The 27,131-nt window shown below is 52.8% G+C and overlaps 1 protein-coding gene across 1 annotated transcript; it reads left to right on the top strand.

Annotated features, from left to right (window-relative positions):
- Window positions 1-70: 70 nt before the first annotated feature.
- Window positions 71-27,131, top strand: LOC311221782 (sodium/potassium-transporting ATPase subunit alpha-3-like; the record flags this gene model as incomplete). The annotated part of the gene is given in 15 exon segments (XM_084307178.1): window positions 71-149; window positions 1,798-1,996; window positions 5,743-5,852; window positions 7,166-7,300; window positions 11,155-11,347; window positions 12,761-12,936; window positions 14,272-14,408; window positions 16,034-16,184; window positions 19,084-19,252; window positions 19,332-19,486; window positions 23,077-23,181; window positions 23,183-23,201; window positions 25,363-25,508; window positions 26,648-26,778; window positions 27,125-27,131. Coding segments are annotated over 15 exon segments (1,872 nt in total). The 5' UTR covers window positions 71-110.

Genomic DNA, 27,131 nt, shown 5'->3' on the forward strand with positions numbered 1-27,131 from the left:
AGGAGGATATGAGGGGGTTTGGGGGGATATCAGGGGGTTTTGGGGGGATATCAGGGGGTTTTGGGGGGTTAACGTGGCTAGAGACCATCATCTTCCTCATCGGCATCATCATGGCCAACGTGCCCAAGGGGCTGCTGGCCACCGTCACCGTGAGTATTGGGGGGTTTTGGGAGGATATCAGGGAGTTTTGGGGAGATTTTGTGGGGTTTTGGGGTGATTTGGGGGGATATCAGGGGGTTTTGGGGGAGTTTGGGGGGATATTGGGGGGTTATGTAGCTAGAGGCCGTCATCTTCCTCATCGGCATCATCTTGGCCAACGTGCCCGAGGGGCTGTTGGCCATCATCACCTTGAGTTGGGGGGGTTATATGGGGGTATTGGGTGGTTATGGGGGTATTTCGGGGGGTTTAGGAGGATATGAGGGGGTTTTGGGGTGATTTGGGGGGATATCAGGGGGTTTGGGGGGGTTATGTGGCTAGAGGCCGTCATCTTCCTCATCGGCATCATCGTGGCCAACGTGCCCGAGGGGCTGCTGGCCACCGTCATCTTGAGTTTTGGGGTGTTATATGGGGGTTTTGGGGTGATTTGGGGGGTTACAGGGGGTTTTGGGGTGATTTAAGGGGATTTGGGGGTATATTGGGGCGTTACGTGGCTGGAGGCCGTCATCTTCCTCATCGGCATCATCATGGCCAACGTGCCTGAGGACAATTAAAAAATGTGCCCCCCCAGTTAAGAAATCGTCCCCCCAAAATAAAAAATCTGTGTTCCCAAACAAAAAATTGTGCTCCCAAATTAAAAATCTGTGCCCCCAAATTAAAATTGCCCCCCCAAATAAAAAATCTGTGCTCCCAACTAATAAATCTGTGCTGCCAACTGATAAATCTGTGCTCCCAATTAAAAATCTGTGCCCCCAAATTAAAAATAGCCCCTCAAATTAAAAAATCGACCCCCAAAATTAAAAATTGCCCCCCCAAAATTAAAAATAGTCCCCCCAAAATTAAAATAGCCCCCCCAATTAAGAAATCGTCCCCCCAACTAATAAATCTGTGCTCCCAACTGATAAATCTGTGCTCCCAACTAATAAATCTGTGCCTCCAACTAAAAAATCAGTGCTCCCAAATTAAAATTAGCCCCCCCAAATTAAAAAATCGATCCCAAAAATTAAAAATTGACCCCCCCAAATTAAAAAATAGCCCCCCAATTAAGAAATTGCCCCCCCCAATTAAAAATCTGTGCTCCCAACTAATAAATCTGTGCTGCCAACTGATAAATCTGTGCTCCCAACTGATAAATCTGTGCTCCCAATTAAAAATCTATGCCCCCAAATTAAAAATAGCCCCCCCAAATTAAAAAATCGAGTCTCAAAATTAAAAATAGTCCCCCCAAAATTAAAAATAGCCCCCCCAATTAAGAAATCGTCCCCCCAACTAATAAATCTGTGCTCCCAACTGATAAATCTGTGCTGCCAACCGATAAATCTGTGCTCCCAACTAATAAATCTGTGCTCCCAATTAAAAATCTATGCCCCCAAATTAAAAATAGCCCCCCCAAATTAAAAAATCGACTCCCAAAATTAAAAATAGTCCCCCCAAAATTAAAAATAGCCCCCCCAATTAGGAAATCGTCCCCCCAAATAAAAAATCTGTGCTCCCAACTAATAAATCTGTGCTGCCAACTGATAAATCTGTGCCTCCAACTAAAAAATCAGTGCTCCCAAATAAAAAATAGCCCCCCAAAATTAAAAAATCGATCCCAAAAATTAAAAATTGACCCCCCCAAATTAAAAACTGCCCCCCCAGGTGTGCCTGACGCTGACGGCCAAGCGCATGGCGCGCAAGAACTGCCTGGTGAAGAACCTGGAGGCGGTGGAGACGCTGGGCTCCACCTCCACCATCTGCTCCGACAAGACCGGGACCCTCACCCAGAACCGCATGACGGTGGCGCACATGTGGTTCGACAACCAGATCCACGAGGCCGACACCACCGAGGACCAGTCGGGTATTTGGGGGAGTTTGGGGCGATTTGGGGATTTTGGGGGATTTGGGGGATTTTGGGGGATTTGGGGGATTTTGGGGGATTTTGGGGATTTTGGGGGATTTGGGGGATTTTGGGGGATTTGGGGGATTTAGGGGATTTTGGGGGATTTGGTGTATTTTGGGGGATTTGGGGTATTTTCACATATTTAGGTTATTTTGGCATATTTGGGAGATTTAGGGGATTTAAGGTATTTAGGGTTATTTAGGGGATTTGGGGTATTTAGGGGATTGGGGGGAGTTTGGGGATTTTGGGGGGTTTTGGGGATTTGGGGGGATTTTGGGGTATTTAGAGGATTTGAGGGATTTGGGGTATTTTGGGGTATTAGGGGGATTTAGGACATTTAGGGTATTTAGGGGGAGTTGGGAGATTTGGGGGGATTTGGGGTATTTGGGGGTATTTGGGGGTATTTGGCATATTTAGGGGATTTAAGCTATTTAGGGGATTTGGGGGTATTTGGGGAGTTGAGTGGGGGTCAGGGGATACCCAGGTCCACGAGGCCGACACCACCGAGGACCAGTCGGGTATTTGGGGGAGTTTGGGGCGATTTGGGGATTTTGGGGGATTTGGGGGGATTTAGGGGATTTGGGGGATTTTGGGGGATTTGGGGTATTTTCACATTTTTAGGGTATTTTGGTATATTTGGGAGATTTTCACGTATTGAGGGTATTTGGGGGGATTTGGGGTATTCGGGGTATTTAGGGGATTTAAGGTATTTAGGGGATTTGGGGCATTTTGGGGTATTTAGGGTATTTAGAGGATTTAAGATATTTAAGGGATTTGGGGTATTTTGGGGTATATGAGGGATTTGGGGTATTTGGGGGATTTAAGATATTTAGAGGATTTGGGGGCATTTAGGGAATTTTGGGTATTTTGGGGGAATATGGGGTTATTTGGGATATTTGGGGTATATAGGGGATTTGGGGGGAATATGGGTGTTTGGGGGATTTTGGGGTATTTGGGGTCTGGGGGCTATTGGGGATTTGTGGGTTTTGGGGTCCCTGGGGGCTCTTTAGGGTCTGGTTTTGGGTGGTTTTGGGGCTATTTGGGTCCTGTTTTTTGCTTCTTTTTGGGGCTCTTTGGGTTCCGTTTTTTGGGAGGCACATTTTGGGCTATTTTGGGGTCTTTGGGGTATTTGGGGTCTGGGGGCTATTGGGGATTTGTGCGTTTTGGGGTCCTTGGGGGCTATTTTAGGTGTGGTTTTGGGGCTATTTGGGTCCTGTTTTTTGCTTCTTTTTGGGGCTCTTTGGGTTCCGTTTTTTGGGAGACACATTTTGGGCTATTTTGGGGTCTTTGGGGTATTTGGGGTCTGGGGGCTACTGGGGTTTTGGAGGCTTTTGAGGGGTTTTGGGAACTTTGGGGTGGTTTGGGGGCTATTTGGGTCCTGTTTTTTGCTTCTTTTTGGGGCTATTTGGGTTCAGCTTTTTGGGAGGCACATTTTGGGCTATTTTAGGGTCTTTGGGGTATTTGGGGTCTGGGGGCTATTGGGGATTTGTGGGTTTTGGGGTCCCTGGGGGCTCTTTAGGGTCTGGTTTTGGGTGGTTTTGGGCTATTTGGGTCCTGTTTTTTGCTTCTTTTTGGGGCTATTTGGGTTCTGTTTTTTGGGAGGGACATTTTGGGGTATTTTGGGGTCTTTGGGGTATTTGGGGTCTGGGGGCTATTGGGGTTTTGGAGGCTTTTGGGGGCTTTAGGGGCTATTTGGGTGGTTTGGGGGCTATTTGTGTTCCGTTTTTTGCTTCTTTTTGGAGCTATTTGGGTTCAGTTTTTTGGGAGGCACATATTGGGCTATTTTGGGGTATTTTGGGTATTTGGGGTCTGGGGGCTATAGGGGATTTGTGGGTTTTGGGGTCCCTGGGGGCTATTTTGGATGTGGTTTTGGGGCTATTTGGGTCCTGTTTTTTGCTTCTTTTTGGAGCTATTTGGGTTCAGTTTTTTGGGAGGCACATATTGGGCTATTTTGGGGTATTTTGGGTATTTGGGGTCTGGGGGCTATAGGGGATTTGTGGGTTTTGGGATCCCTGGGGGCTATTTTGGGTGTGGTTTTGGGTGGTTTTGGGGCTATTTGTGTTCCGTTTTTTTGCTTCTTTTTGGAGCTATTTGGGTTCAGTTTTTTGGGAGGCACATTTTGGGCTATTTTGGGGTCTTTGGGGTATTTGGGGTCTGGGGGCTATTGGGGTTTTGGAGGCTTTTGAGGGGTTTTGGGGGACTTTGGGATGGTTTGGGGGCTATTTGGGTGGTTTTGGGGCTATTTGTGTCCCGTTTTTTGCTTCTTTTTGGGGCTATTTGGGTTCCGTTTTTTGGGAGGCACATTTTGGGCTATTTTGGGGTCTTTGGGGTATTTGGGGTCTGGGGGCTATTGGGGATTTGTGCGTTTTGGGGTCCTTGGGGGCTATTTTAGGTGTGGTTTTGGGGCTATTTGGGTCCCGTTTTTTGCTTCTTTTTGGGGCTATTTGGGTTCCGTTTTTTGGGAGGCACATTTTGGGCTATTTTGGGGTCTTTGGGGTATTTGGGGTCTGGGGGCTATTGGGGATTTGTGGGTTTTGGGGTCCCTGGGGGCTCTTTAGGGTCTGGTTTTGGGTGGTTTTGGGGCTATTGTGTTCCGTTTTTTGCTTCTTTTTGGGGCTCTTTGGGTTCAGTTTTTGGGGAGGCACATATTGGGCTATTTTGGGGTCTTTGGGATATTTGGGGTCTGGGATCTATTGGGATTTTGGAGGCTTTTGGGGGGTTTGGGGGCTATTTGGGTGGTTTGGGGGCTATTTGTGTCCCGTTTTTTGCTTCTTTTTGGGGCTATTTGGGTTCCGTTTTTTGGGAGGCACATTTTGGGCTATTTTGGGGTCTTTGGGGTATTTGGGGGCTGGGGGCTATAGGGGATTTGTGGGTTTTGGGATCCCTGGGGGCTCTTTAGGGTCTGGTTTTGGGTGGTTTTGGGGCTATTTGGGTCCTGTTTTTTGCTTCTTTTTGGGGCTATTTGGGTTCTGTTTTTTGGGAGGCACATTTTGGGCTATTTTGGGGTCTTTGGGGTATTTGGGGTCTGGGGGCTATAGGGGTTTTGGGGGCTTTGGGGTGGTTTTGGGGCTATTTGTGTTCCGTTTTTTGCTTCTTTTTGGGGCTCTTTGGGTTCTGTTTTTTGGGAGGGACGCATCGGGCTATTTTGGGGTATTTTGGGATATTTGGGGTCTGGGGGCTATTGGGGGTTTGGGGGTCCCTGGGGGCTATTTTGGGTGTGGTTTTGGGGCTATTTGTGTTCCTTTTTTTGCTTCTTTTTGGGGCTATTTGGGTTCTGTTTTTTGGGAGGGACTCATCGGGCTATTTTGGGGTCTTTGGGGTATTTGGGGTCTGGGGGCTATTGGGGTTTTGGAGGCTTTTGAGGGGTTTTGGGGGCTTTGGGGTGGTTTTGGGGCTATTTGGGTCCTGTTTTTTGCTTCTTTTTGGGGCTATTTGGGTTCTGTTTTTTGGGAGGGACTCATCGGGCTATTTTGGGGTCTTTGGGGTATTTGGGGCCTGGGGGCTATAGGGGATTTGTGGGTTTTGGGGTCCCTGGGGGCTCTTTAGGGTCTGGTTTTGGGTGGTTTTGGGGCTATTTGTGTTCCGTTTTTTGCTTCTTTTTGGGGCTATTTGGGTTCCGTTTTTTGGGAGGCACATTTTGGGCTATTTTGGGGTATTTTGGGTATTTGGGGTCTGGGGGCTATTGGGGTTTTTTGCCCCCCCAGGCACGGCGTTCGACAAGAGCTCGGCCACCTGGGTGGCGCTGGCTCACATCGCCGGGCTCTGCAACCGCGCCGTCTTCAAGGGGGGGCAGGAGAACGTCCCCATCCTCAAGGTTTGGGGTTTTTGGGGTCCCCCCCAAGGGTTTTGGGGTCCCCCCGGGGGGTTTTGGGGTCCCCGGGGGTCCCAAAGACAACGGGAGGGTGTTTTGGGGAGGGTCTCTTGAGACCCCATAGAGCAAGGGAAAGGTTTTGGGGTCCCTTGGGTCATAGGAAGGATTTTGGGGTCTCATAGGGTACAGGAAGGGTTTTGGGGTCCCTCCAGGGGTTTTGGGGTCCAACCGGGGGAGTTTGGGGTCCTTTGGAGGGTTTTGGGGTCCCCCGGAGACCCAAAGACAACAGGAAGGGTTTTGGGGTCCCTCCGGGGGGGGTTTGGGGTCACTGGGGGGGTTTTGAGGTCACTGGGGGGGTTTTGGGGTCCTCCAAGGGGGTTTTGGGGTCCTTCGGGGGGTTTTGGGGTCCTCCAGGAGACCCCAAGACAATGGGAAGGGATTTGGGGTCCCATAGGGGTGCAGGATAATTTTTGGGGTCCCATGGGTCATAGGAAGGGTTTTGGGGTCCCATAGGGGGGCAGGAAGGGTTTTGGGGTCCCCCATCATTCAAGGGAAGGGTTTTGGGGTCCTCCAGGAGACCCCAAAAGAATGGGAAGGGTTTTGGGGTCCCTTAGGTCAAGGGAAAGGTTTTGGGGTCCCTTGGGTCATAGGAAGGGTTTTGGGGTCCCATAGGGGGGCAGGATAATTTTTGGGGTCCCATAGGGTGAAGGAGAGGTTTTGGGGTCCCCCAGGAGACCCCAAGACAATGGGAAGGGTTTTGGGGTCCCTTAGATCAAGGGAAAGGTTTTGGGGTCCTATAGGGTGCAGGAAGGGTTTTGGGGTCCCCCAGGAGACCCCAAGACAATAGGAAGGGTTTTGGGGTCCCCATTGATCAAGGGAAGAATTTTGGGGTCCCATAGGGTGAAGGAGGGGTTTTGGGGTCCCCCAGAAGACCCTAAAAGAATGGGAATGGTTTTGGGGTCCCCTAGATCAAGGGAAAGTTTTTGGGGTCCCATGGGTCGTAGGAAGACTTTTGAGGTCCCTTGGGTCATAGAAAGAGTTTTGGGGTCCCATAGGGGTGCAGGAAGGGTTTTGGGGTCCCATAGGGTGCAGGAAGGGTTTTGGGGTCCCATGGGGCATTTAAAGGGTTTTGGGGTCCCATAGGGGCACAGAATAATTTTTGGGGTCCCATAGGGCATAGGAAGACTTTTGGGGTCCCACGACCCCATAATCCCAATAGATCCATACCAGAACCCGGTGTGTGTATGGGGGGGGTTCCCCATCCTTTTGGGGTGCCCCCCCCTGACCCCGTCCCCCCAAATTTTGGGGTCCCCCAGCGGGACGTGGCCGGGGACGCCTCGGAGTCGGCGCTGCTGAAGTGCATCGAGCTCTCCTCCGGCTCCGTCAAGGGCATGCGGGAACGCAACAAGAAGGTGGCCGAGATCCCCTTCAACTCCACCAACAAGTACCAGGTGCCAGAAACCCCAAAAACCCAGCCGGGACCCTAAAAAATCCCAAATCCCATGGGGGAGTTCCCGGGAATCCTAAAACATGCATCGTTATCCCAGAAACCCTAAAAGTTGCATGGTTATCCCAAAAATCCCATAACTTGCATGGTTATCCCCAAAACCCTAAAAGCTGTGGGGGAACCCTAAAAATCCCAAATCCCATGGGGGAACCCTAAAAATCCCCAAAACTATGGGGGAAGCCCCAGGAATCCCAAAACTTGCACAGTTATCCCCCAAATCCTATAACCTGCTTGGTTATCCCAAAAATCCTAAAAGCTGCATGGCTACCCCAAAGACCCTAAAAGTTTTGGGGGAACCCTAAAAAATCCCAAATCCCATGGGGGAACCCAAAAAAACCCAAAACCTATGGGGGAACCTCCAGGAATCCCAAAACTTGCACAGTTATCCCCCAAATCCTATAACCTGCTTGGTTATCCCAAAAATCCTAAAAGCTTTGGGGGAACCCTAAAAAATCCTAAAAGCCATAGGGGAGCCCCAAAAACCCTAAAAGCCATGGGGGAGCCCCCAAAAAAACCTAAAACATGTGGGGGAGCCCCCAAAATCCCCAAACCTGAGCACAACAAGAAGGTGGCCGAGATCCCCTTCAACTCCACCAACAAGTACCAGGTGCCAGAAACCCCAAAAACCAACGCGGGACCCTAAAAAACCCCAAATCCCATGGGGGAACCCTAAAAATCCCCAAAACTATGGGGGAAGCCCCAGGAATCCCAAAACTTGCATGGTTATCCCCAAAATCCTATAACCTGCTTGGTTATCCCAAAAACCCTAAAAGCTGCATGGCTACCCCAAAGACCCTAAAAGCTGTGGGGGAACCCTAAAAATCCCAAATCCCGTGGGGGAACCCCCAGGAATCCCAAAAATCAGGGGGAACCCCAGGAATCCTAAAATTTGCGGAGTTATCCTAAAAATCCCAAAAATTTTATGGTTATCCCCAAAACCCTAAAAGCCAGGGGGAACCCCAAAGACCCTAAAAGCTGTGGGGGAACCCTAAAAATCCCAAAAACTGTGGGGGAAGCCCCGGGAATCCCAAAAGTTGCGTGGTTATCCCCAAAACCCTAAAAGTTTCATCGTTATCCCAAAAATCCCATAACCTGCATGGTTATCCCCAAAACCCTAAAAGCTGTGGGGGAACCCTAAAAATCCCAAATCCCATGGGGGAACCCTAAAAATCCCCAAAACTATGGGGGAAGCCCCAGGAATCCCAAAACTTGCACAGTTATCCCCCAAATCCTATAACCTGCTTGGTTATCCCAAAAATCCTAAAAGCTGCATGGCTACCCCAAAGACCCTAAAAGTTTTGGGGGAACCCTAAAAAATCCCAAATCCCATGGGGGAACCCAAAAAAAACCCAAAACCTATGGGGGAACCTCCAGGAATCCCAAAACTTGCACAGTTATCCCCAAAATCCTATAACCTGCTTGGTTATCCCAAAAATCCTAAAAGCTTTGGGGGAACCCTAAAAAATCCTAAAAGCCATAGGGGAGCCCCAAAAACCCTAAAAGCCATGGGGGAGCCCCCAAAAAACCCTAAAAGCTGTGAGGGAGCCCCCAAAATCCCCAAACCTGAGCGCAACAAGAAGGTGGCCGAGATCCCCTTCAACTCCACCAACAAGTACCAGGTGCCAGAAACCCCAAAAACCAACGCGGGACCCTAAAAAAAACCCAAATCCCATGGGGGAGTTCCCGGGAATCCCAAAAGTTGCGTGGTTATCCCCAAAATCCCAAAAGTTGTGTGGTTATCCCCCAAATCCTATAAACTGCATGGTTATCCCAAAAACCCTAAAAGCTGCATGGCTACCCCAAAACCCTAAAAGCTGTGGGGGAACCCTAAAAATCCCAAAAACTATGGGGGAAGCCCCGGGAATCCCAAAAGTTGCGTGGTTATCCCCAAAACCCTAAAAGTTTCATCATTATCCCCAAAATCCCATAACCTGCATGGTTATCCCCAAAACCCTAAAAGCTGTGGGGGAACCCTAAAAATCCCAAATCCCATGGGGGAACCCCAAGGAATCCCAAAAGCTGCATGGTTATCCCAAAAACCCTAAAAGTTGTGTGGTTTTCCCAAAAACCCTAAAAGCCAGGGGGAACCCCAAAGACCCTAAAAGCTGTGGGGGAACCCTAAAAATCCCAAATCCCATGGGGGAACCCTAAAAACCCCCAAAACTATGGGGGAAGCCCCAGGAATCCCAAAACTTGCATGGTTATCCCCAAAATCCTATAACCTGCATGGTTATCCCCAAAGCCCTAAAAGCTGCATGGCTACCCCAATTTTTTTGGGACCCCCCCCCCAATTTTTTTTAGGACCCCCCCCCCAATTTTTTTTGACCCCCCCAATATTTTTTGGTGTCCCCCCCTCCCAAATATTTTCCTTCTTTCTCATTTCCCTTCCAATTTCCCCCCAAATTCTTCCTCCTCTCCCCATTTTTATTACCTCCTTCTCCCCCAAATTTTTTTGTGACCCCCCCCACATTTCTTTTGGGACCCCTCCCTAATATTTTGGGTGCCCCCCCCAATATTTTTCCCCCCCCAATTCCTTCCCATCCATTTTTTTTGCGCTTTTCTCCCATTTTTTTGCCCTTTCTCCCCATTATTTTACCTCCTTCTCCCCCAATTTTTTTCTACCCCCCTAAATTTTTTTTTGCGCCCCCCCCCGATTTTTTTTTGTCCCCCCCCCCCCAAAAAAAATTATTTTCTCCCCATTTCTCTTCCAATTTCCCCCCATTTTTTCCCCTTTTTCCTCTTTTTTTTGCCTCTTTCTCCCCCAAATTTTTTTGTGACCCCCCCATATTTTTTCGGGACCCCTCCCTAATATTTTGGGGTGCCCCCCCCCAATAATTTTACTCCCCCCAATTCCTTCCCATCCATTTTTTCCCCTCTCCCCTCATCTTTTTGCCTCTTTCTTCCCCAATTTTTTTTGTTTCCCCCCCAAATTTTTTTCTACCCCCCTAAATTTTTTTTTTGTGCCCCCCCCTGAATTTTTTTGTCCCCCCCCAAAAAAAAAATTATTTTCTCCCCATTTCTCTTCCAATTTCCCCCCATTTTTTCCCCTTTTTCCTCTTTTTTTTTACCTCTTTCTCTCCCAATTTTTTTTCTCCCCCCCCCCAATTTTTTGGGGGGACCCCCCCCTAAATTTTTTATGTCCCCCCCCCCCCAGTTATCCATCCACGAGACCGAGGACCCCTCGGACAACCGCTCCCTACTGGTGATGAAGGGACCCCCAAATCCCCCTCCCCATTTATTTTCCAACCCCCTAATATTTTTGGGACCCCCCCCCAAATTTTTTTGCGGAACCCCCCCCCCGAATTTTTTTGTGCCCCCCCCCAAAAAAAAATTATTTTCTCCCCATTTCTCTTCCAATTTCCCCCCATTTTTTCCCCTTTTTCCTCTTTTTTTTGCCTCTTTCTCCCCCAAATTTTTTTGTGACCCCCCCCATATTTTTTCGGGACCCCTCCCTAATATTTTGGGTGCCCCCCCCAATAATTTTACTCCCCCCAATTCCTTCCCATCCATTTTTTTCCCCTCTCTCCCCATCTTTTATCCTCATTCTCCCCCAATTTTTTTGTTTCCCCCCCAAATTTTTTTCTACCCCCCTAAATTTTTTTTTGTCCCCCCCCTGAATTTTTTTGTCCCCCCCCCAAAAAAAAATTATTTTCTCCCCATTTCTCTTCCAATTTCCCCCCATTTTTTCCCCTTTTTCCTCTTTTTTTTTTACCTCTTTCTCCCCCAATTTTTTTTCTACCCCCCTAAAATTTTTTTTTGTGCCCCCCCCCTAAATTTTTTATGTCCCCCCCCCCCCAGTTATCCATCCACGAGACCGAGGACCCCTCGGACAACCGCTACCTGCTGGTGATGAAGGGAGCCCCCGAGCGCATCCTGGACCGCTGCTCCACCATCCTGCTGCAGGGCAAGGAGCAGCCCCTGGACGAGGAGATGAAGGAGGCCTTCCAAAACGCATACCTCGAGCTGGGGGGGCTCGGAGAGAGAGTGCTGGGTACGGGGGGGTCCTGGGGGGGTCGTGGGGGGGGGTCTGGGGGAGATTTGGGGGGGGTTTGGGGGAGATTTGGGGGGGTTATGGGGGGCTTTGGGGGAGGTTCAAGGGATGTAAGGGGTTAAATATGGGGATAGAGGGGTCCTGGGGGGTCTTGGGGGGGTGGATGGGGGCTAAGTGTGGTCCTGGGGGGGGTCTTGGGGGGGTCCTGGGGGTATTTGGGGGGTCCTGGGGGGGTCCCGGGGGGTTTCGGGGGGATGTAGGGGGGTGAAGGGTTGATGAAGGAGGCCTTCCAAAACGCATACCTCGAGCTGGGGGGGCTCGGAGAGAGAGTGCTGGGTACAGGGGGGTCCGGGGGGGGGTCTTGAGGGGGGTCTGGTGGGGTTTGGGAGGGGTCCTGGGGGGGTTATGGGGGGCTTTGGGGGATGGATGGGGGCTCAATATGGGGATGGAGAGGTCCTGGGGGGGTTTGGGGGGGTGAATGGGGGCTAAGTGTGGTCCTGGGGGGGTCCTGGGGGGGTCTTGTGGGGTTTGGGAGGGATCCTGGGGGGCTTTGGGGGGGATATGGGGGATGGATGGGGGCTCAATATGGGGATGGAGGGGTCCTGGGGGGGTCCTGGGGGGGTTTAGAGGGGTGGATGGGGGCTAAGTGTGGTCCTGGGGGGGTCCTGGGGGGGTCCTGAGGGGTCTTGGGGGGTTTGGGAGGGGTCCTGGGGGGGTTTGGGGGGGATATGGGGGGGCTTTGGGGGAGGTTCAAGGGATGTAAGGGGTTAAATATGGGGATAGAGGGGTCCTGGGGGGGTTTGGGGGGGTGAATGGGGGCTATGTGTGGTCCTGGGGGGGTCTGGGGTCTCCAAAGGGGGATTTGGGGTCACTAAAGAAGCATTTGGGGTCACTAAATGGGGTTTTGGGGTCTCCAAAATGGGGTTTAGGGTCACTAAAAGTGGATTTGGGGTCACCAAAGGGGCTTCTAGGGGCAATATGAAAGGGTCTGGGGTCTCCAAAGGGGCGTTTTGGGTCACTTAAGAGGATTTTGGGGTCACTAAATGGGGTTTAGGGTCCCCAAGGGGGCATTTAGGGTCACTAAAGGAGCATTTGGGGTCACTTAAGGTGAATTTGGGGTCACCAAAGGGGCTTCTAGGGGCAATATGAAAGGGTCTGGGGTCTCTAAAGGGAGATTTGGGGTCACTAAATGGGGTTTTGGGGTCACTAAATGGGGTTTAGGGTCCCCAAGGGGGCATTTTGGGTCACTAAAGGAGCATTTGGGGTCACTAAAGGAGCATTTGGGGTCACTTAAGGTGAATTTGGGGTCACCGAAGGGGCTTCTAGGGGCGATACGAAGATGTCTGGGGTCACCACAGCGGGGTCTGGGGGTGGGGTCCGGGTCCTTGACGCCCCCACCCCAAAATCCCGCAGGTTTCTGCCACTTCTACCTGCCCGAGGAGCAGTACCCCAAGGGCTTCGCCTTCGACTGCGACGACGTCAACTTCGCCACCGACAACCTCTGCTTCGTGGGGCTCATGTCCATGATCGACCCCCCCCGCGCCGCCGTCCCCGACGCCGTCGGCAAGTGCCGCAGCGCCGGCATCAAGGTGGGGGGCCAAATTGGGGGAAAAAACAGGAGGAACGGGAAAAATGGGGAAAAAAACGGGAAAAATGGGAAAAAACCGAAATTGGCGATTTTCGGCGAGGGAATGGGAAGGTTGGAGGGAATGGGAATGGGGGGATGGGATGGGGAAAGGGGGGGGTGGGAAATAATAGGAATTGTAAAGGGAAAAGGGGGAAATTTGGGGAAAATGGGAAATGGAATGGGAAAGGGGGGAAGAATGGAAAAAATGGGAAATTTTAAAGTTTGTGGTTTTTTAAAAAAAATAAATAGAAAATTTAGAGGAAATGGAAATAGGGAAATGGGAAATGGAATGGGAAAAGTGGAAAAAAATGAAAAAAAAAAGAAATCGTAAAGGGGAGAGTGGAAAATTGTGGAAAAAATAGGAATTGTAAAGGGAAAAGTGGAAAATTGAGAAAAATAGGAAATGGGAAAAGAGGAAAAAAATGAAAAAATAGAAATCGTAAAGGGAAAAGTAGGAAAATTGGGAAATAGAAAATGTAAAGGGAAGAGTAGAAAAAAATGAAAGAAAATGTAAAGGGAAGAGTAGAAAAATTTGGAGAAAGGGGAAATATAAAGGGAAAAGTAGAAAAAAATCAAAAGAAAAAGAAAATGTGAAGGGAAAAGTAGAAAAAGAAAAAAAAATGGAAATGTAATGAAAAAGTAGAAAAAAATGGAAAAGGTAATAGAAAAAGAGCAAAAAGTAACAGAGGAAACAAAAAAAAAAAAAGAAAAAAAAAGTAGAAAAAGTAATGGAAAGATGGAAAAGGGAAAAAGTAGAAAAACTGGAAAAAAAATAGAAAAAGGGATGGAAAGTTGGAAAGAGTAATAGGAAAGTAACTTTTTTTTGATCTAAAAAAAAAAAAATTTAAAATAAAAATGGAAAAATAGATAAATTTTAAAAAACGGGTGGACCGTAAATTACAAATTACATTTTAAATTCAGAAATCAAAATGAAATTAAATTTAAAAAAAAAACAAGCGTTTAAACGATGTAAAAACTAAGAAAATTTTAAGAAAAGTAACTTTTTTTAAAGTTGATTTTAAAAACGTTTTAAAATAAAAATGGAAAAATAGATAAATTTTAAAAAATGGGTGGGCCATAAATTACAAATTACATTTTAAATTCAGAAATTAAACCAAAATTAAACTAAAATTTAGAAAGTTAAGCATTTAAGCGATTCAAAAACTAAGAACAAATCAAAGAATTTAAAGAATTTAATTTTTAGGATAAATTGGGAAATTTTGGGGGGTGAATTTTTTTTATTTTTATTTATTTATTTTTTTGGGTGAAAAACGCCCCGAATCGGCGCTGCCCGCAGGTGATCATGGTGACCGGCGACCACCCCATCACGGCCAAGGCCATCGCCAAGGGGGTCGGGATCATCTCGGAGGGCAACGAGACCGTGGAGGACATCGCCGCGCGCCTCAACATCCCCGTCAGCCAGGTCAACCCCCGGTGCGTCCCCATAACGCGTTTTGGGGTCAGAAAACGGGATTTGGGGACTTTCGGGGAAGTGGGGAGGGTTTGGGGTCAGGGAAGGGGGTTTTGGGTCAAAAGAAGGGGTTTTAGGTGAAAAGAAGGGGATTTGGGGACCCAATGGGCACAGGGAGGCCAGGTCAACCCCCGGTGCGCGCCCCGGAACGTGTTTTGGGGTCAGAAAGTGGGATTTGGGGACTTTTGGGGAAGTGGGGAGGGTTTGGGGTCAGGGAAGGGGGTTTTGGGTCAAAAGAAGGGGTTTTGGGTGAAAAGAAGGGGATTTGGGGACCCAAGGGGCACAGGGAGGCCAGGTCAACCCCCGGTGCATGCCCCGGAATGCGTTTTGGGGTCAGAAAACGGGATTTGGGGATTTTAGGGGAAGTGGGGAGGGTTTGGGGTCAGGGAGGGGGGTTTTGGGTGAAAGGAAGGGGATTTGGGGTCAAAAGAAGGGGATTTGGGGACCCAATGGGCACAGGGAGGCCAGGTCAACCCCCGGTGCGCGCCCCGGAACGCGTTTTGGGGTCAGAAAACGGGATTTGGGGACTTTGGGGGAAGTGGGGAGGGTTTGGGGTCAGGGAGGGAGGTTTTGGGTCAAAAGAAGGGGTTTTGGGTGAAAAGAAGGGGATTTGGGGACCCAAGGGGCACAGGGAGGCCAGGTCAACCCCTGGTGATTGCCCCGTAATGGGTTTTGGGGTCAGGGAGCGGGATTTGGGGACTTTAGGGCATGTGGGGAGGGTTTGGGGTCAGGGAAAAGGGTTTGGGGTCAGGGAGGGTGGTTTTGGGTGAAAGGAAGGGGATTTGGGGTCAAAAGAAGGGGATTTGGGGACCCAATGGGCACAGGGAGGCCAGGTCAACCCTCTAAGTGGATGCCTAATATAATGGGGGTTTTGGGGTTAGGGAATGGGATATGGGGACTTTAGGGCATGTGGGGAGGGTTTGGGGTCAGGGAGGGGGGTTTTGGGTGAAAGGAAGGGGATTTGGGGTGAAAGGAAGGGGATTTGGGTACAAATAAAGGAATTTGGAGACTGTAGGGACACAGGGAGGCCAGGTCAACCCTCTAAGTGGATGTCATGGTTTTGGGGTGCAGGGAAGGGGATTTGGGGTTGAAGGGACTTTGGGGAACTTTTTGGGGTCAGGGAAGGGGATTTGGGGACCTCAGAGCATGTGGGGAAGGTTTGGGGTCAGGGAGGGGGATTTTGGGTCAAAAGAAGGGGATTTAGGGACCCAATGGGCACAGGGAGGCCAGGTCAACCCTTTAAATTGATGCCCTGTAGAACAGGGATTTTTGGGTCATGATCAAGTGGGTTTGGGATCTAAGGGACAGGGGTAGGTTTTGGGGTCAGAGAAGGGGATTTAGGGATGTAGAAGGATTTAGGGGGGGTTTGGGGCAAAGGGATTTGGGGTCAAAGGGACATAGGGAAGGTTTTGGGGCCTAGAGGAAGGTTTTGATGCCCGAATCACGGGGATTTGGGGTCGTGGAAGGCGTCGGGGAGATTTTGGGGCACAAGGGAGAGGATTTGGGACCGAGGGGACGTGGGGGAGGTTTTGGGGCGCGGGCTGGGGGTATTTGGGGGGGGGTCTGACCCCATTTGGCCCCCCCCAAGGGACGCCAAGGCCTGCGTGATCCACGGCACCGACCTGAAGGACATGAGCTCGGAGCAGATCGACGAAATCCTCCAGAACCACACCGAGATCGTCTTCGCCCGCACCTCCCCGCAGCAGAAGCTGATCATCGTCGAGGGCTGCCAGCGCCAGGTCGGCCCCCAAAAAGTTCCCAAAACGGCCCCAAAAGTGGCCCCAAAAAGTCCCCCAAAACGGCCCCAAAAAAACGGCCCCAAAAAGTTCCCTGAAACGGTGCCAAAAAGTCCCTGAAACAGCCCCAAAAGTCCCCAAAAATGGCCCCCCAAAAATGGCCTTAAAAAGTTCCCCGAAACAGCCCCAAAAAGTCCCTGAAACAGCCCCGAAATGGCCCCCAAAACGGCTCCAAAAAGTCCCCCAAAACGGCCCCAAGAAGTCCCCAAAAATGGCCCCGAAACGGCCCCAAAAACGGCCCCAAAAAGTCCCCAAAAACAGTGCCAAAAAGTTCCTTGAAACGGTGCCAAAAAGTGCCCCCAAAATGGCCCCAAAAAGTTCCCTGAAATGGCCCCAAAAAGTCCCTGAAAACGGCCCCAAAAAGTTCCCGAAACGGCCCCAAAAAGTTCCCCAAACAGCCCCCAAAAGTTCCCCGAAACGGCCCCAAAAAGTCCCCAAAAATGGCCCCAAAACATTCCCCGAAACGGCCCCCAAAAGTTCCCCAAAACAGCCCCAAAAAGTCCCCGAAATGGCCTCAAAGTAGGGTCTCCAGGGTCCCCAAAACGGCCCTAAAATGGCCCCAAAAAGAGACCTTAAAGTCCCTGAAAAGTCCCTAAAGTTGGTTGGGACCCCAAAACAGCCCCAAAAAGGGGGCTAAAAGTCCCCAAAATGGCCCCAAAGTAGGGTTGGTTGGGACCCTGAAATGGCCCCAAATTGGGGTCAATAGGGACCCCAAAATGGCCCCCAAAAAGGGGTCTTAAAGTCCCCAAGATGCCACCACGTCCCCAAGCCCCCAAGATGCCACCACCACCATGATGTCCCCAATTCCCCAAGATGGCCACCGTGTCCCCATGTCCCCAAGATGCCACCACCACCATGATGTCCCTAAGATGGCCACCATGTCCCCAAGATGGCCACCATGTCCCCATGACCCCAAGACGCCGCCACCACCACCATGATGTCCCCAAGCCCCCAAGACGCCACCATGATGTCCCAAAATGCCACCACCACCATGATGTCCCTAAGATGGCCACCATGTCCCCAAGCCCCCAAGATGCCACCACGATGTCCCCAAGACCACCACCATGACCCCAAGTCCCCAAGATGGCCACCACCACCACCACCATGACGTCCCCAAGATGCCACCATGTCTCCAAACCCTCAAGATGCCACCACCATGATGACCCCAAGGCCACCACCATGTCCATAAACCCCCAAAACGCCACCACGATGTCCCCAAGATGTCACCATGATGTCCCGAGATGCCACCACCACCATGACACCCCAAGTCCCCAAGACCACCACCATGATGTCCCCCAAGCCTCCAAGAAGCCACCACCATGTCCCCAAGGCCATCCACCACCATGATGTCCCCAAGACCACCACCATGTCCCCAAGTCCCCAAGATGCCACCACCACCACCACCATGATGTCCCCAAGATGCCACCACCACCATGATGTCCCTAAGATGGCCACCATGTCCCCAAGATGGCCACCATGTCCCCAAGATGCCCCCAAGACGCCACCACCACCACTATGATGTCCCCAAGCCCCCAAGATGCCACCACCACCACCACCATGATGTCCCCAAGATGACCACCATGTCCCCAAGATGCCCCCAAGATGCCACCACCACCACCATGACATCCTCATGTCCCCAAGACGCCACCATGATGTCCCAAAATGCCACCACCACCACCATGTCCCCAAGACCACCACCATGTCCCCAAGTCCCCAAGATGCCACCACCACCACCATGATGTCCCTAAGATGGCCACCGTGTCCCCAAGACGCCACCACCACCATGATGTCCCCAAGATGCCACCACCACGATGTCCCCAAGATGGCCACCATGTCCCCAAGCCCCCAGGATGCCACCACCACCACCATGATGTCCCCAAGCCCCCAAGATGCCACCATGATGTCCCCAATCCCACCACCACGACCCCCACCACCCCCAAACTGTCCCCGGGGCGCCATCGTGATGTCCCCATGACCCCAAGATGCCACCACCACCACCACCATGATGTCCCCAAGATGCCACCACCACCATGATGTCCCTAAGATGGCCACCATGTCCCCAAGATGGCCACCATGATGTCCCCATGACCCCAAGACGCCACCACGATGTCCCCAATCCCCCCCCAAAATGTCCCCAGGGCGCCATCGTGATGTCCCCGTGACCCCAAGACGCCACCGTGATGTCCCCAACCCACCCCAACCACCCCCAAACTGTCCCCAGGGCGCCATCGTGATGTCCCCATGACCCCAAGATGCCACCACCACCACCACCATGATGTCCCCAAGGCCACCATGATGTCCCCAAGACCACCACCATGTCCCCATGACCCCAAGATGCCCCCTCCACCCCCAGACTGTCCCCAGGGCGCCATCATGATGTCCCCATGACCCCAAGATGCCACCACCACCACCACCATGATGTCCCCAAGCCCCCAAGACGCCACCATGATGTCCCAAAATGCCACCACCACCACCATGTCCCCAAGACTACCACCATGTCCCCAAGTCCCCAAGACGCCACCACCACCATGATGTCCCCAAGATGGCCACCGTGTCCCCAAGACGCCACCACCACCATGATGTCCCTAAGATGGCCACCATGTCCCCAAGATGGCCACCATGATGTCCCCAAGCCCCCAAGATGTCCCCAGGGCGCCATCGTGATGTCCCCATGACCCCAAGACGCCACCACAATGTCCCCAATCCCCCCACCACCACCCCAAAACCACCCCCAAAATGTCCCCAGGGCGCCATCGTGATGTCCCCATGACCCCAAGACGCCACCACGATGTCCCCAATCCCCCCCACCACCACCCCAAAACCACCCCCAACCTGTCCCCAGGGCGCCATCGTGGCGGTGACGGGCGACGGCGTCAACGACTCGCCGGCGCTGAAGAAGGCCGACATCGGCGTGGCCATGGGCATCGCCGGCTCCGACGTCTCCAAGCAGGCCGCCGACATGATCCTGCTGGACGACAACTTCGCCTCCATCGTCACCGGGGTGGAGGAAGGTCAGGAGCCACCCACGGGTGCCCCCGGGTGGTGTTGAGCACCCATGGGTGCTGATCGACCCCGTTGTCCCCCCCCTAGGCCGGTTGATTTTCGATAATTTGAAGAAATCCATCGCCTACACGCTGACCAGCAACATCCCCGAGATCACGCCCTTCCTCCTCTTCATCATGGCCAACATCCCGCTGCCCCTCGGCACCATCACCATCCTCTGCATCGACCTGGGCACCGACATGGTGAGGGGGGGGGCACCCCGAAAATGGGTCAGGGGGGGACCCCGAAAATGGGTAGAGGGGGTGGGGGGGTGAAGGAACTCGTTGGAAAAAAAAAAACTCTTGAGAATGACCAAAAACCTCTTGAGATCCCCAAAATGCTCTTGAGATTCATGGGGGACCCCAAAACCCTCTTGAGATCCCCAAAACCCTATAGAGATCCCCAAAACCCTCTTGAGATCCATAGTGGGACCCCCAAACCCTCTTGAGAATGACCAAAAACCTCTTGAGATCCCCAAAACCCTCTTGAGATCCATGGGGGACCTCAAAACCCTCTTGAGATCCATGGATGGGGACCCCAAAAATGTATATATATGGGGATGTGGGGTGAGGGGGCACCCCAAAAATGGGTAGAGGGGGTGGGGGGGTGAAGGAACTCTTTGGGGTACCCAAAAAACTCTTGAGAATGACCAAAAACCTCTTGAGATCCCCAAAACCCTCTTGAGATTCATGGGGGACCCCAAAACCCTCTGAGATCTGTGGTGGGACCCCAAAACCCTCTTGAGACCCCCAAAACCCTCTTGAGATCCATGGTGGGGACCCCAAAATCCTCTTGAGTATGACCAAAACCCTCTTGAGATCCCCAAAAGCCTCTTGAGATCCATGGATGGGGACCCCAAAAATGTATATGTGGGGTGGGGGGAACCCCAAAAATGGGTAGAGGGGGTGGGGGGACCCCGAAAATGGGTAGAGAGGGTGGGGGGGGTGAAGGAACTCGTTGGAAAAAAACAAACTCTTGAGAATGACCAAAAACCTCTTGAGATCCCCCAAACCATCTGAGATCCACAGTGGGGACCCCCAAACCCTCTTGAGACCCCCAAAACCCTATAGAGATCCCCAAAACCCTCTTGAGGTCCATGGTGGGGACCCCCAAACCCTCTTGAGAATGACCAAAAACCTCTTGAGATCCCCAAAACGCTCTTGAGATTCATGGGGGACCCCAAAACCCTCTTGAGATCCCCAAAACCCTCTTGAGATCCATGGTGGGGACCCCCAAACCCTCTTGAGAATGACCAAAAACCTCTTGAGATCCCCAAAACCCTCTTGAGATTCATGGGGGACCCCAAAACCATCTGAGATCCATGGTGGGGACCCCAAAACCCTCTTGAGACCCCCAAAACCCTCTTGAGATCCATAGAGGGACCCCAAAATCCTCTTGAGTAGGACCAAAAACCTCTTGAGATCCCCAAAACCTTCTTGAGATCCATGGATGGGGACCCCAAAAATGTATATGTGGGGTGGGGGGAACCCCAAAAATGGGTAGAGGGGGTGGGGGGACCCCGAAAATGGGTAGAGAGGGTGGGGGGGGTGAAGGAACTCGTTGGAAAAAAACAAACTCTTGAGAATGACCAAAAACCTCTTGAGATCCCCCAAACCATCTGAGATCCACAGTGGGGACCCCCAAACCCTCTTGAGACCCCCAAAACCCTATAGAGATCCCCAAAACCCTCTTGAGGTCCATGGTGGGGACCCCCAAACCCTCTTGAGAATGACCAAAAACCTCTTGAGATCCCCAAAACCCTCTTGAGATTCATGGGGGACCCCAAAACCATCTGAGATCCATGGTGGGGACCCCAAAACCCTCTTGAGACCCCCAAAACCCTCTTGAGATCCATAGAGGGACCCCAAAATCCTCTTGAGTAGGACCAAAAACCTCTTGAGATCCCCAAAACCCTCTTGAGATCCATGGATGGGGACCCCAAAAATGTATATGTGGGGTGAGGGAAACCCCAAAAATGGGTAGAGGGGAAGAGGGACCCCAAAAATGGGTAGAGGGGGTGGGGGGGCTGAAGGAACTCTTTGGGGTAGCTAAAAACCTCTTGAGACCCCCAAAACCCTCCTGAGATCCCCAAAACCCTATAGAGATCCATAATGGGGACCCCAAAACCCTCTTGAGATCCCCCAAACCCTCTGAGATCCATGATGGGGACCCCAAAACCTTCTTGAGACCCTCAAACCCTCTTGAGATTCACATAGGAGCCCCAAAACCCTCTTGAGATCCATGGTGGAGACCCCAAAACCCTCTTGAGACCCCCAAAACTGTCTTGAGATCCCCAAAACCATCTGAGATCCATGGTGGGGACCCCCAAACCCTCTTGAGACCCCCAAAACCCTATAGAGATCCCCCAAACCCTCTTGAGATCCATAATAGGGACACCAAAACCCTCTTGAGATCCATGATGGGGACCCCAAAAATGTATATATATGGGAATGTGGGGTGAGGGGGCGCCCCAAAAATGGGTAGAGGGGGTGGGGGGGGTGAAGGAACTCTTTGGGGTACCCAAAAAACTCTTGAGAATGACCAAAAACCTCTTGAGATCCCCAAAACGCTCTTGAGATTCATGGGGGACCCCAAAACCCTCTTGAGATCCCCAAAACCCTCTTGAGATCCATGGTGGGGACCCCCAAACCCTCTTGAGAATGACCAAAAACCTCTTGAGATCCCCAAAACCCTCTTGAGATTCATGGGGACCCCAAAACCCTCTGAGATCTGTGGTGGGACCCCAAAACCCTCTTGAGACCCCCAAAACCCTCTTGAGATCCATGGTGGGGACCCCAAAACCCTCTGAGACCCCCAAAACCCTCTTGAGATCCCCAAAAGCCTCTTGAGATCCATGATGGGGACCCCAAAAATGTATATGTGGGGTGGGGGGAACCCCAAAAATGGGTAGAGGGGGTGGGGGGGTGAAGGAACTCTTTGGGGTACCCAAAAAAACTCTTGAGAATGACCAAAACCCTCTTGAGATCCCCAAAACGCTCTTGAGATTCATGGGGGACCCCAAAACCCTATTGAGATCTGTGGTGGGGACCCTAAAATACCTGGGAGACAGGAGGACCCCAAAACCCTCTTGAGATCCCAAAACCCTCTAGAGATCCCCCAAACCCTCTTGAGATCTGTGGTGGGACCCCAAAACCCTCTTGAGACCCCCAAAACCCTCTTGAGATCCATAATGGGGACCCCGAAAATGTATATGTGGGGTGGGGGGACCCCAAAAATGGGTAGAGGGGGTGGGGGGCTGAAGGAACTCTTTGGGGTAGCCAAAAACCTCTTGAGACCCCCAAAACCCTCTTGAGATCCCCAAAACCCTCTTGAGATTCATGGGGGACCCCAAAACCCTCTGAGATCTGTGGTGGGACCCCAAAACCCTCTTGAGACCCCCAAAACCCTCTTGAGATCCATGGTGGGGACCCCAAAACCCCTTTAGGCACCCCAAAATCCCCTTGAACCCCACGTAGTCACCCCAAGACACCCTTGGACACCCCAAAACCCCCTTGAGCCCAAATTTGATCACCCCAAAGCCCCCCTTGGGCACCCCAAAACCCCCCTGAGACCCCCCTGGATCACCCCAAGACCCCCCTGGGCACCCCAAAACCCCCTTGGTCACCCCAAAACCCCCCCTGGGCACCCCAAAACCCCCTTGAACCCCACGTAGTCACCCCAAAACCCCCCTGAGACCCCCCTCGATCACCCCAAAACCCCCCTGGGCACCCCAAACCCCCCCTGGGCACCCCAAAACCCCCCTGGGGCACCCCAAAATCCCCCCCCCCACCAGGTCCCCGCCATCTCCTTGGCCTACGAGGCGGCCGAGAGCGACATCATGAAGCGGCAGCCCCGCAACCCCCGCTCCGACAAGCTGGTGAACGAGCGCCTCATCAGCAATGGCCTACGGGCAGATCGGTGAGGGCACCCATGGGTGCTGGGGGGGGGGGGAGGGGGGGAGTTGGGGGGGGGTGGGGGGGCGCCTACGGGGGCTGTAGGACCCGTGGGTGAGGTGGTGGTGTGGAGGGGCAATGGGCACCCATGGGTGCTGGGGGGGTGTATAGGGGGTAATGGGCACCCATGGGTGCTAGGGGATCATGTGGGCACCCATGGGTGCTGGGGGGGTGTATAGGGGTTAATGGGCACCCATGGGTGCTGGAGGGCAGTGTGGGGCGCCTGGGGGTGCTGTAGGACCTGTGGGTGCGGTGGTGTTGTGGAGGGGGTAATGGGCACCCATGGGTGCTGGGGGGGTGTATAGGGGGTATTGGGCACCCATGGGTGCTGGAGGGCAGTGGGGGACGCCTGTGGGTGCTGTAGGACCTGTGGGTGCGGTGGTGGTGTGGAGGGGGCAATGGGCACCCATGGGTGCTGGGAGGGTTTATAGGGTGCAGTGAGCACCCATGGGTGCTAGGGGATCATGTGGGCACCCATGGGTGCTGGGGGGGTGAGGGGGGAGTTGGGAGGGGTGGGGGGGCGCCTACGGGGGCTGTAGGACCCGTGGGTGCTGTGGTGTTGTGGAGGGGGCAATGGGAAGCCATGGGGGGTAGGGGGATGTGGAGGCACCCATGGGTGCTGGGGGGGGTGTATAGGGGGTATTGGGCACCCATGGGTGCTGGAGGGCAGTGGGGGGCGCCTGGGGGTGCTGTAGGACCCGTGGGTGCGGTGGTGGTTGTGGAGGGGGTAATGGGCACCCATGGGTGCTGGGAGGGTTTATAGGGTGCAGTGAGCACCCATGGGTGCTAGGGGATCATGTGGGCACCCATGGGTGCTGGGGGGGGTGAGGGGGGAGCTGGGAGGGGTGGGGGGCGCCTAGGGGGGCTGTAGGACCCGTGGGTGAGGTGGTGGTGTGGAGGGGGCAATGGGCACCCATGGGTGGTAGGGGGATGTGGAGGCACCCATGGGTGCTAGGGGGGTGTATAGGGGGTATTGGGCACCCATGGGTGCTGGAGGGCAGTGGGGGACGCCTGGGGGTGCTGTAGGACCCGTGGGTGCTGTGGTGTTGTGTAGAAGGCAATGGGCACCCATGGGTGCTGGAGGGTTTATAGGGGGTAATGGGCACCCATGGGTGCTAGGGGATCATGTGGGCACCCATGGGTGCTGGGGGGGGCTGGGGGGAGTTGGGGGGGGTGGGGGGCGCCTACGGGGGCTGTAGGACCTGTGGGGGCTGTGGTGTTGTGGAGGGGGCAATGGGCAGCCATGGGGGGTAGGGGGATGTGGAGGCACCCATGGGTGCTCTATAGGTGGAAATGGGCACCCATGGGTGCTGCAGAGGGTCTATAGGGGGTAACAGGCACCCATGGGTGCTGGGGGATGATATGGGCACCCATGGGTTCTGGAGGGCCATGGAGGGACCCATGGACGCATTATAGGACATGGGGGCACCTTGGGGTGCCCCCCTAGCACCCTTGGGTGCCCTGATACCCCCCCCAAAATCCTCCCCATGTCCCCCCAGTGGCCCCCCAGTCTCTCTATGGGTAACAATGGGGCTCCATAGGGTGCAATAGGATGCACTGGGGAACTTTGGGGCGCACAGGGGCACCTTTGGGTGCCTTATAGCACCCTTGGGTGCCCTGATACCCCCCCAAATCCCCCCCAGTACCCCCCCAGGCATGAACCAATCTCTCTATGGGTAACAATAGGACTCTAGAGGGTGCAATAGGATGCACGGGGGCACCTTGGGGTGCACGGGGGCACCTTTGGGTGCCCTATAGCACCCTTGGGTGCCCTGATACCCCCCCCCAAATCCTCCCCATGTCCCCCCCAGTGGCCCCCCAGTCTCTCTATGGGTAACAATGGGGCTCCATAGGGTGCAATAGGATGCCACTGGGGAACTTTGGGGCGCACAGGGGCACCTTTGGGTGCCTTATAGCACCCTTGGGTGCCCTGATACCCCCCCCAAATCCTTCCCATGTCCCCCCAGTGCCCCCCTAGACATGATCCAGTCTCTCTATGGGTAACAATGGGGCTCCATAGGGTGCAATAGGATGCACTGGGGAACTTTAGGGCGCACGGGGGCACCTTTGGGTGCCTTATAGCACCCTTGGGTGCCCTTAACCCCCCCCAAACGCCCCCCCCCCAGGCATGATCCAGGCCCTGGGGGGTTTCTTCGCCTACTTCGTCATCCTGGCCGAGAACGGCTTCCTGCCCTCCTGCCTGGTGGGCATCCGCCTCAACTGGGACGACCGCACCGTCAACGACCTGGAGGACTCCTACGGGCAGCAGTGGGTGGGTAATGGGGGGGGGGGTCCTGGGGGGGGTCGTGGGGGGGGTCGTGGGGGGTCATGGGGGGGGGGTCTTGGGGGGGTTATTTGGGGTTATTTTGGGTTATGGGGGGGTTATGGGGTCATGGGGTTGAGCGCACGGTCAACGAGTTGGAAGAGTCCGATGGGTGAGTATTGGGGAGGGGGGCACCGGGGGGGGTCTGGGGGGGTCGTGGGGGTCGTGGGGGGGGTCTCTGTGACCTATTTTTTTGGGGGGGGGGCTCCTCCTTTTTTGGGACTCCTCCATTTAGGGTTGGGGTCGTTACGGGATGTTTTAAGGCCAAATATACCGATATAGGGAACGGGTTTTTTTGGGGAGTTTTGGGTTTTTTTGGGGATGTATATTTTTTCAGGGGGGGCATTTTATTTTATTTTATCTTATTTTCTCGTGGGGGGGCCCCTCCATTTATGGGTTTCTCCATTTAGCCTTGGGGTCTTCACGCGATGCTTTTAAGCCCAAATATACCGATTTAGGGAACGGGTTTTTTGGGGGAGTTTTGGGGTTTTTTGGGGGTGTATATTTTTTCGTGGGGGGGCATTTTATTTATATTATTTTATTTTCTCGTGTGGGGGGGGCCCTCCATTAAGGATATTCTCCATTTAGCCTTGGGGTCTTTCTGGGACCCTTTTTAAGCCCAAACAGACCGATTTTAGGGAACGGGTTTTTTTGGGGAGTTTTTGGGGTTTTTGGGGTGTATATTTTTTCAGGGGGGGCATTTTATTTTATTTTATCTTATTTTCTCGTGGGGGGGGCCCTCCATTTAGGGGTTTCTCCATTTAGCCTTGGGGTCTTCACGCGATGCTTTCACGTCCAAATATACTGATTTAGGGAACGGGTTTTTTTTGGGGAGTTTTGGGGTTTTGGGGGGTGTATATTTTTTGGGGGGGCCATTTTATTTCATTTTATTTTATTTTCTCGTGGGGGGGCACCTCCATTTTTGGGGACTCCTCCATTTAGCCTTGGGGTCTTTCTGGGGACCCTTTTTAAGCCCAAACAGACCGATTTAAGGGACGTTTTTTTTTTTTTGATTTTCGGGATTTTTTGGGGGGTTTATTTTTTTCGGGGGGGGGTCCCTGATGCCGTGTGTGCCCCCCCCCCCCCAGACCTACGAGCAGCGCAAGGTGGTGGAGTTCACGTGCCACACGGCGTTCTTCGTCAGCATCGTGGTGGTGCAGTGGGCCGACCTCATCATCTGCAAGACCCGCCGCAACTCCGTCTTCCAGCAGGGCATGAAGTGCGTGGGGGGGGCCCCAAAAATTGGGGGGGGGGGGGCCCAAAAAAATGGGGGGGGTCCGAAAAAGTTGGGGAGTCACAAAAAAAATTGGGTAGGAGTGGTGGGTTCCTCAAGAATGATGGGCGATCCCTAAAATTTGGGGGGATCTTGACATTGGGGGGGGTCTCTAAAAATTTTGGGGGGGGTCTCAAAAATTGGGGGGGGGGTCCTAAAAAATTGGGGGGGGGTCCGAAAAAGTTGGGGGAGTCACAAAAAATTGGGTAGGGGTCCCAAAAAATTGGGGGAGGACACACCGGGGTCTGACCTCATCATCTGCAAGACCCGCCGCAACTCCGTCTTCCAGCAGGGCATGA

The sequence above is a fragment of the Netta rufina genome, assembly GCF_964035555.1.
Source record: "Netta rufina genome assembly, contig: SCAFFOLD_163, whole genome shotgun sequence".
NCBI lineage: Eukaryota > Metazoa > Chordata > Aves > Anseriformes > Anatidae > Netta > Netta rufina.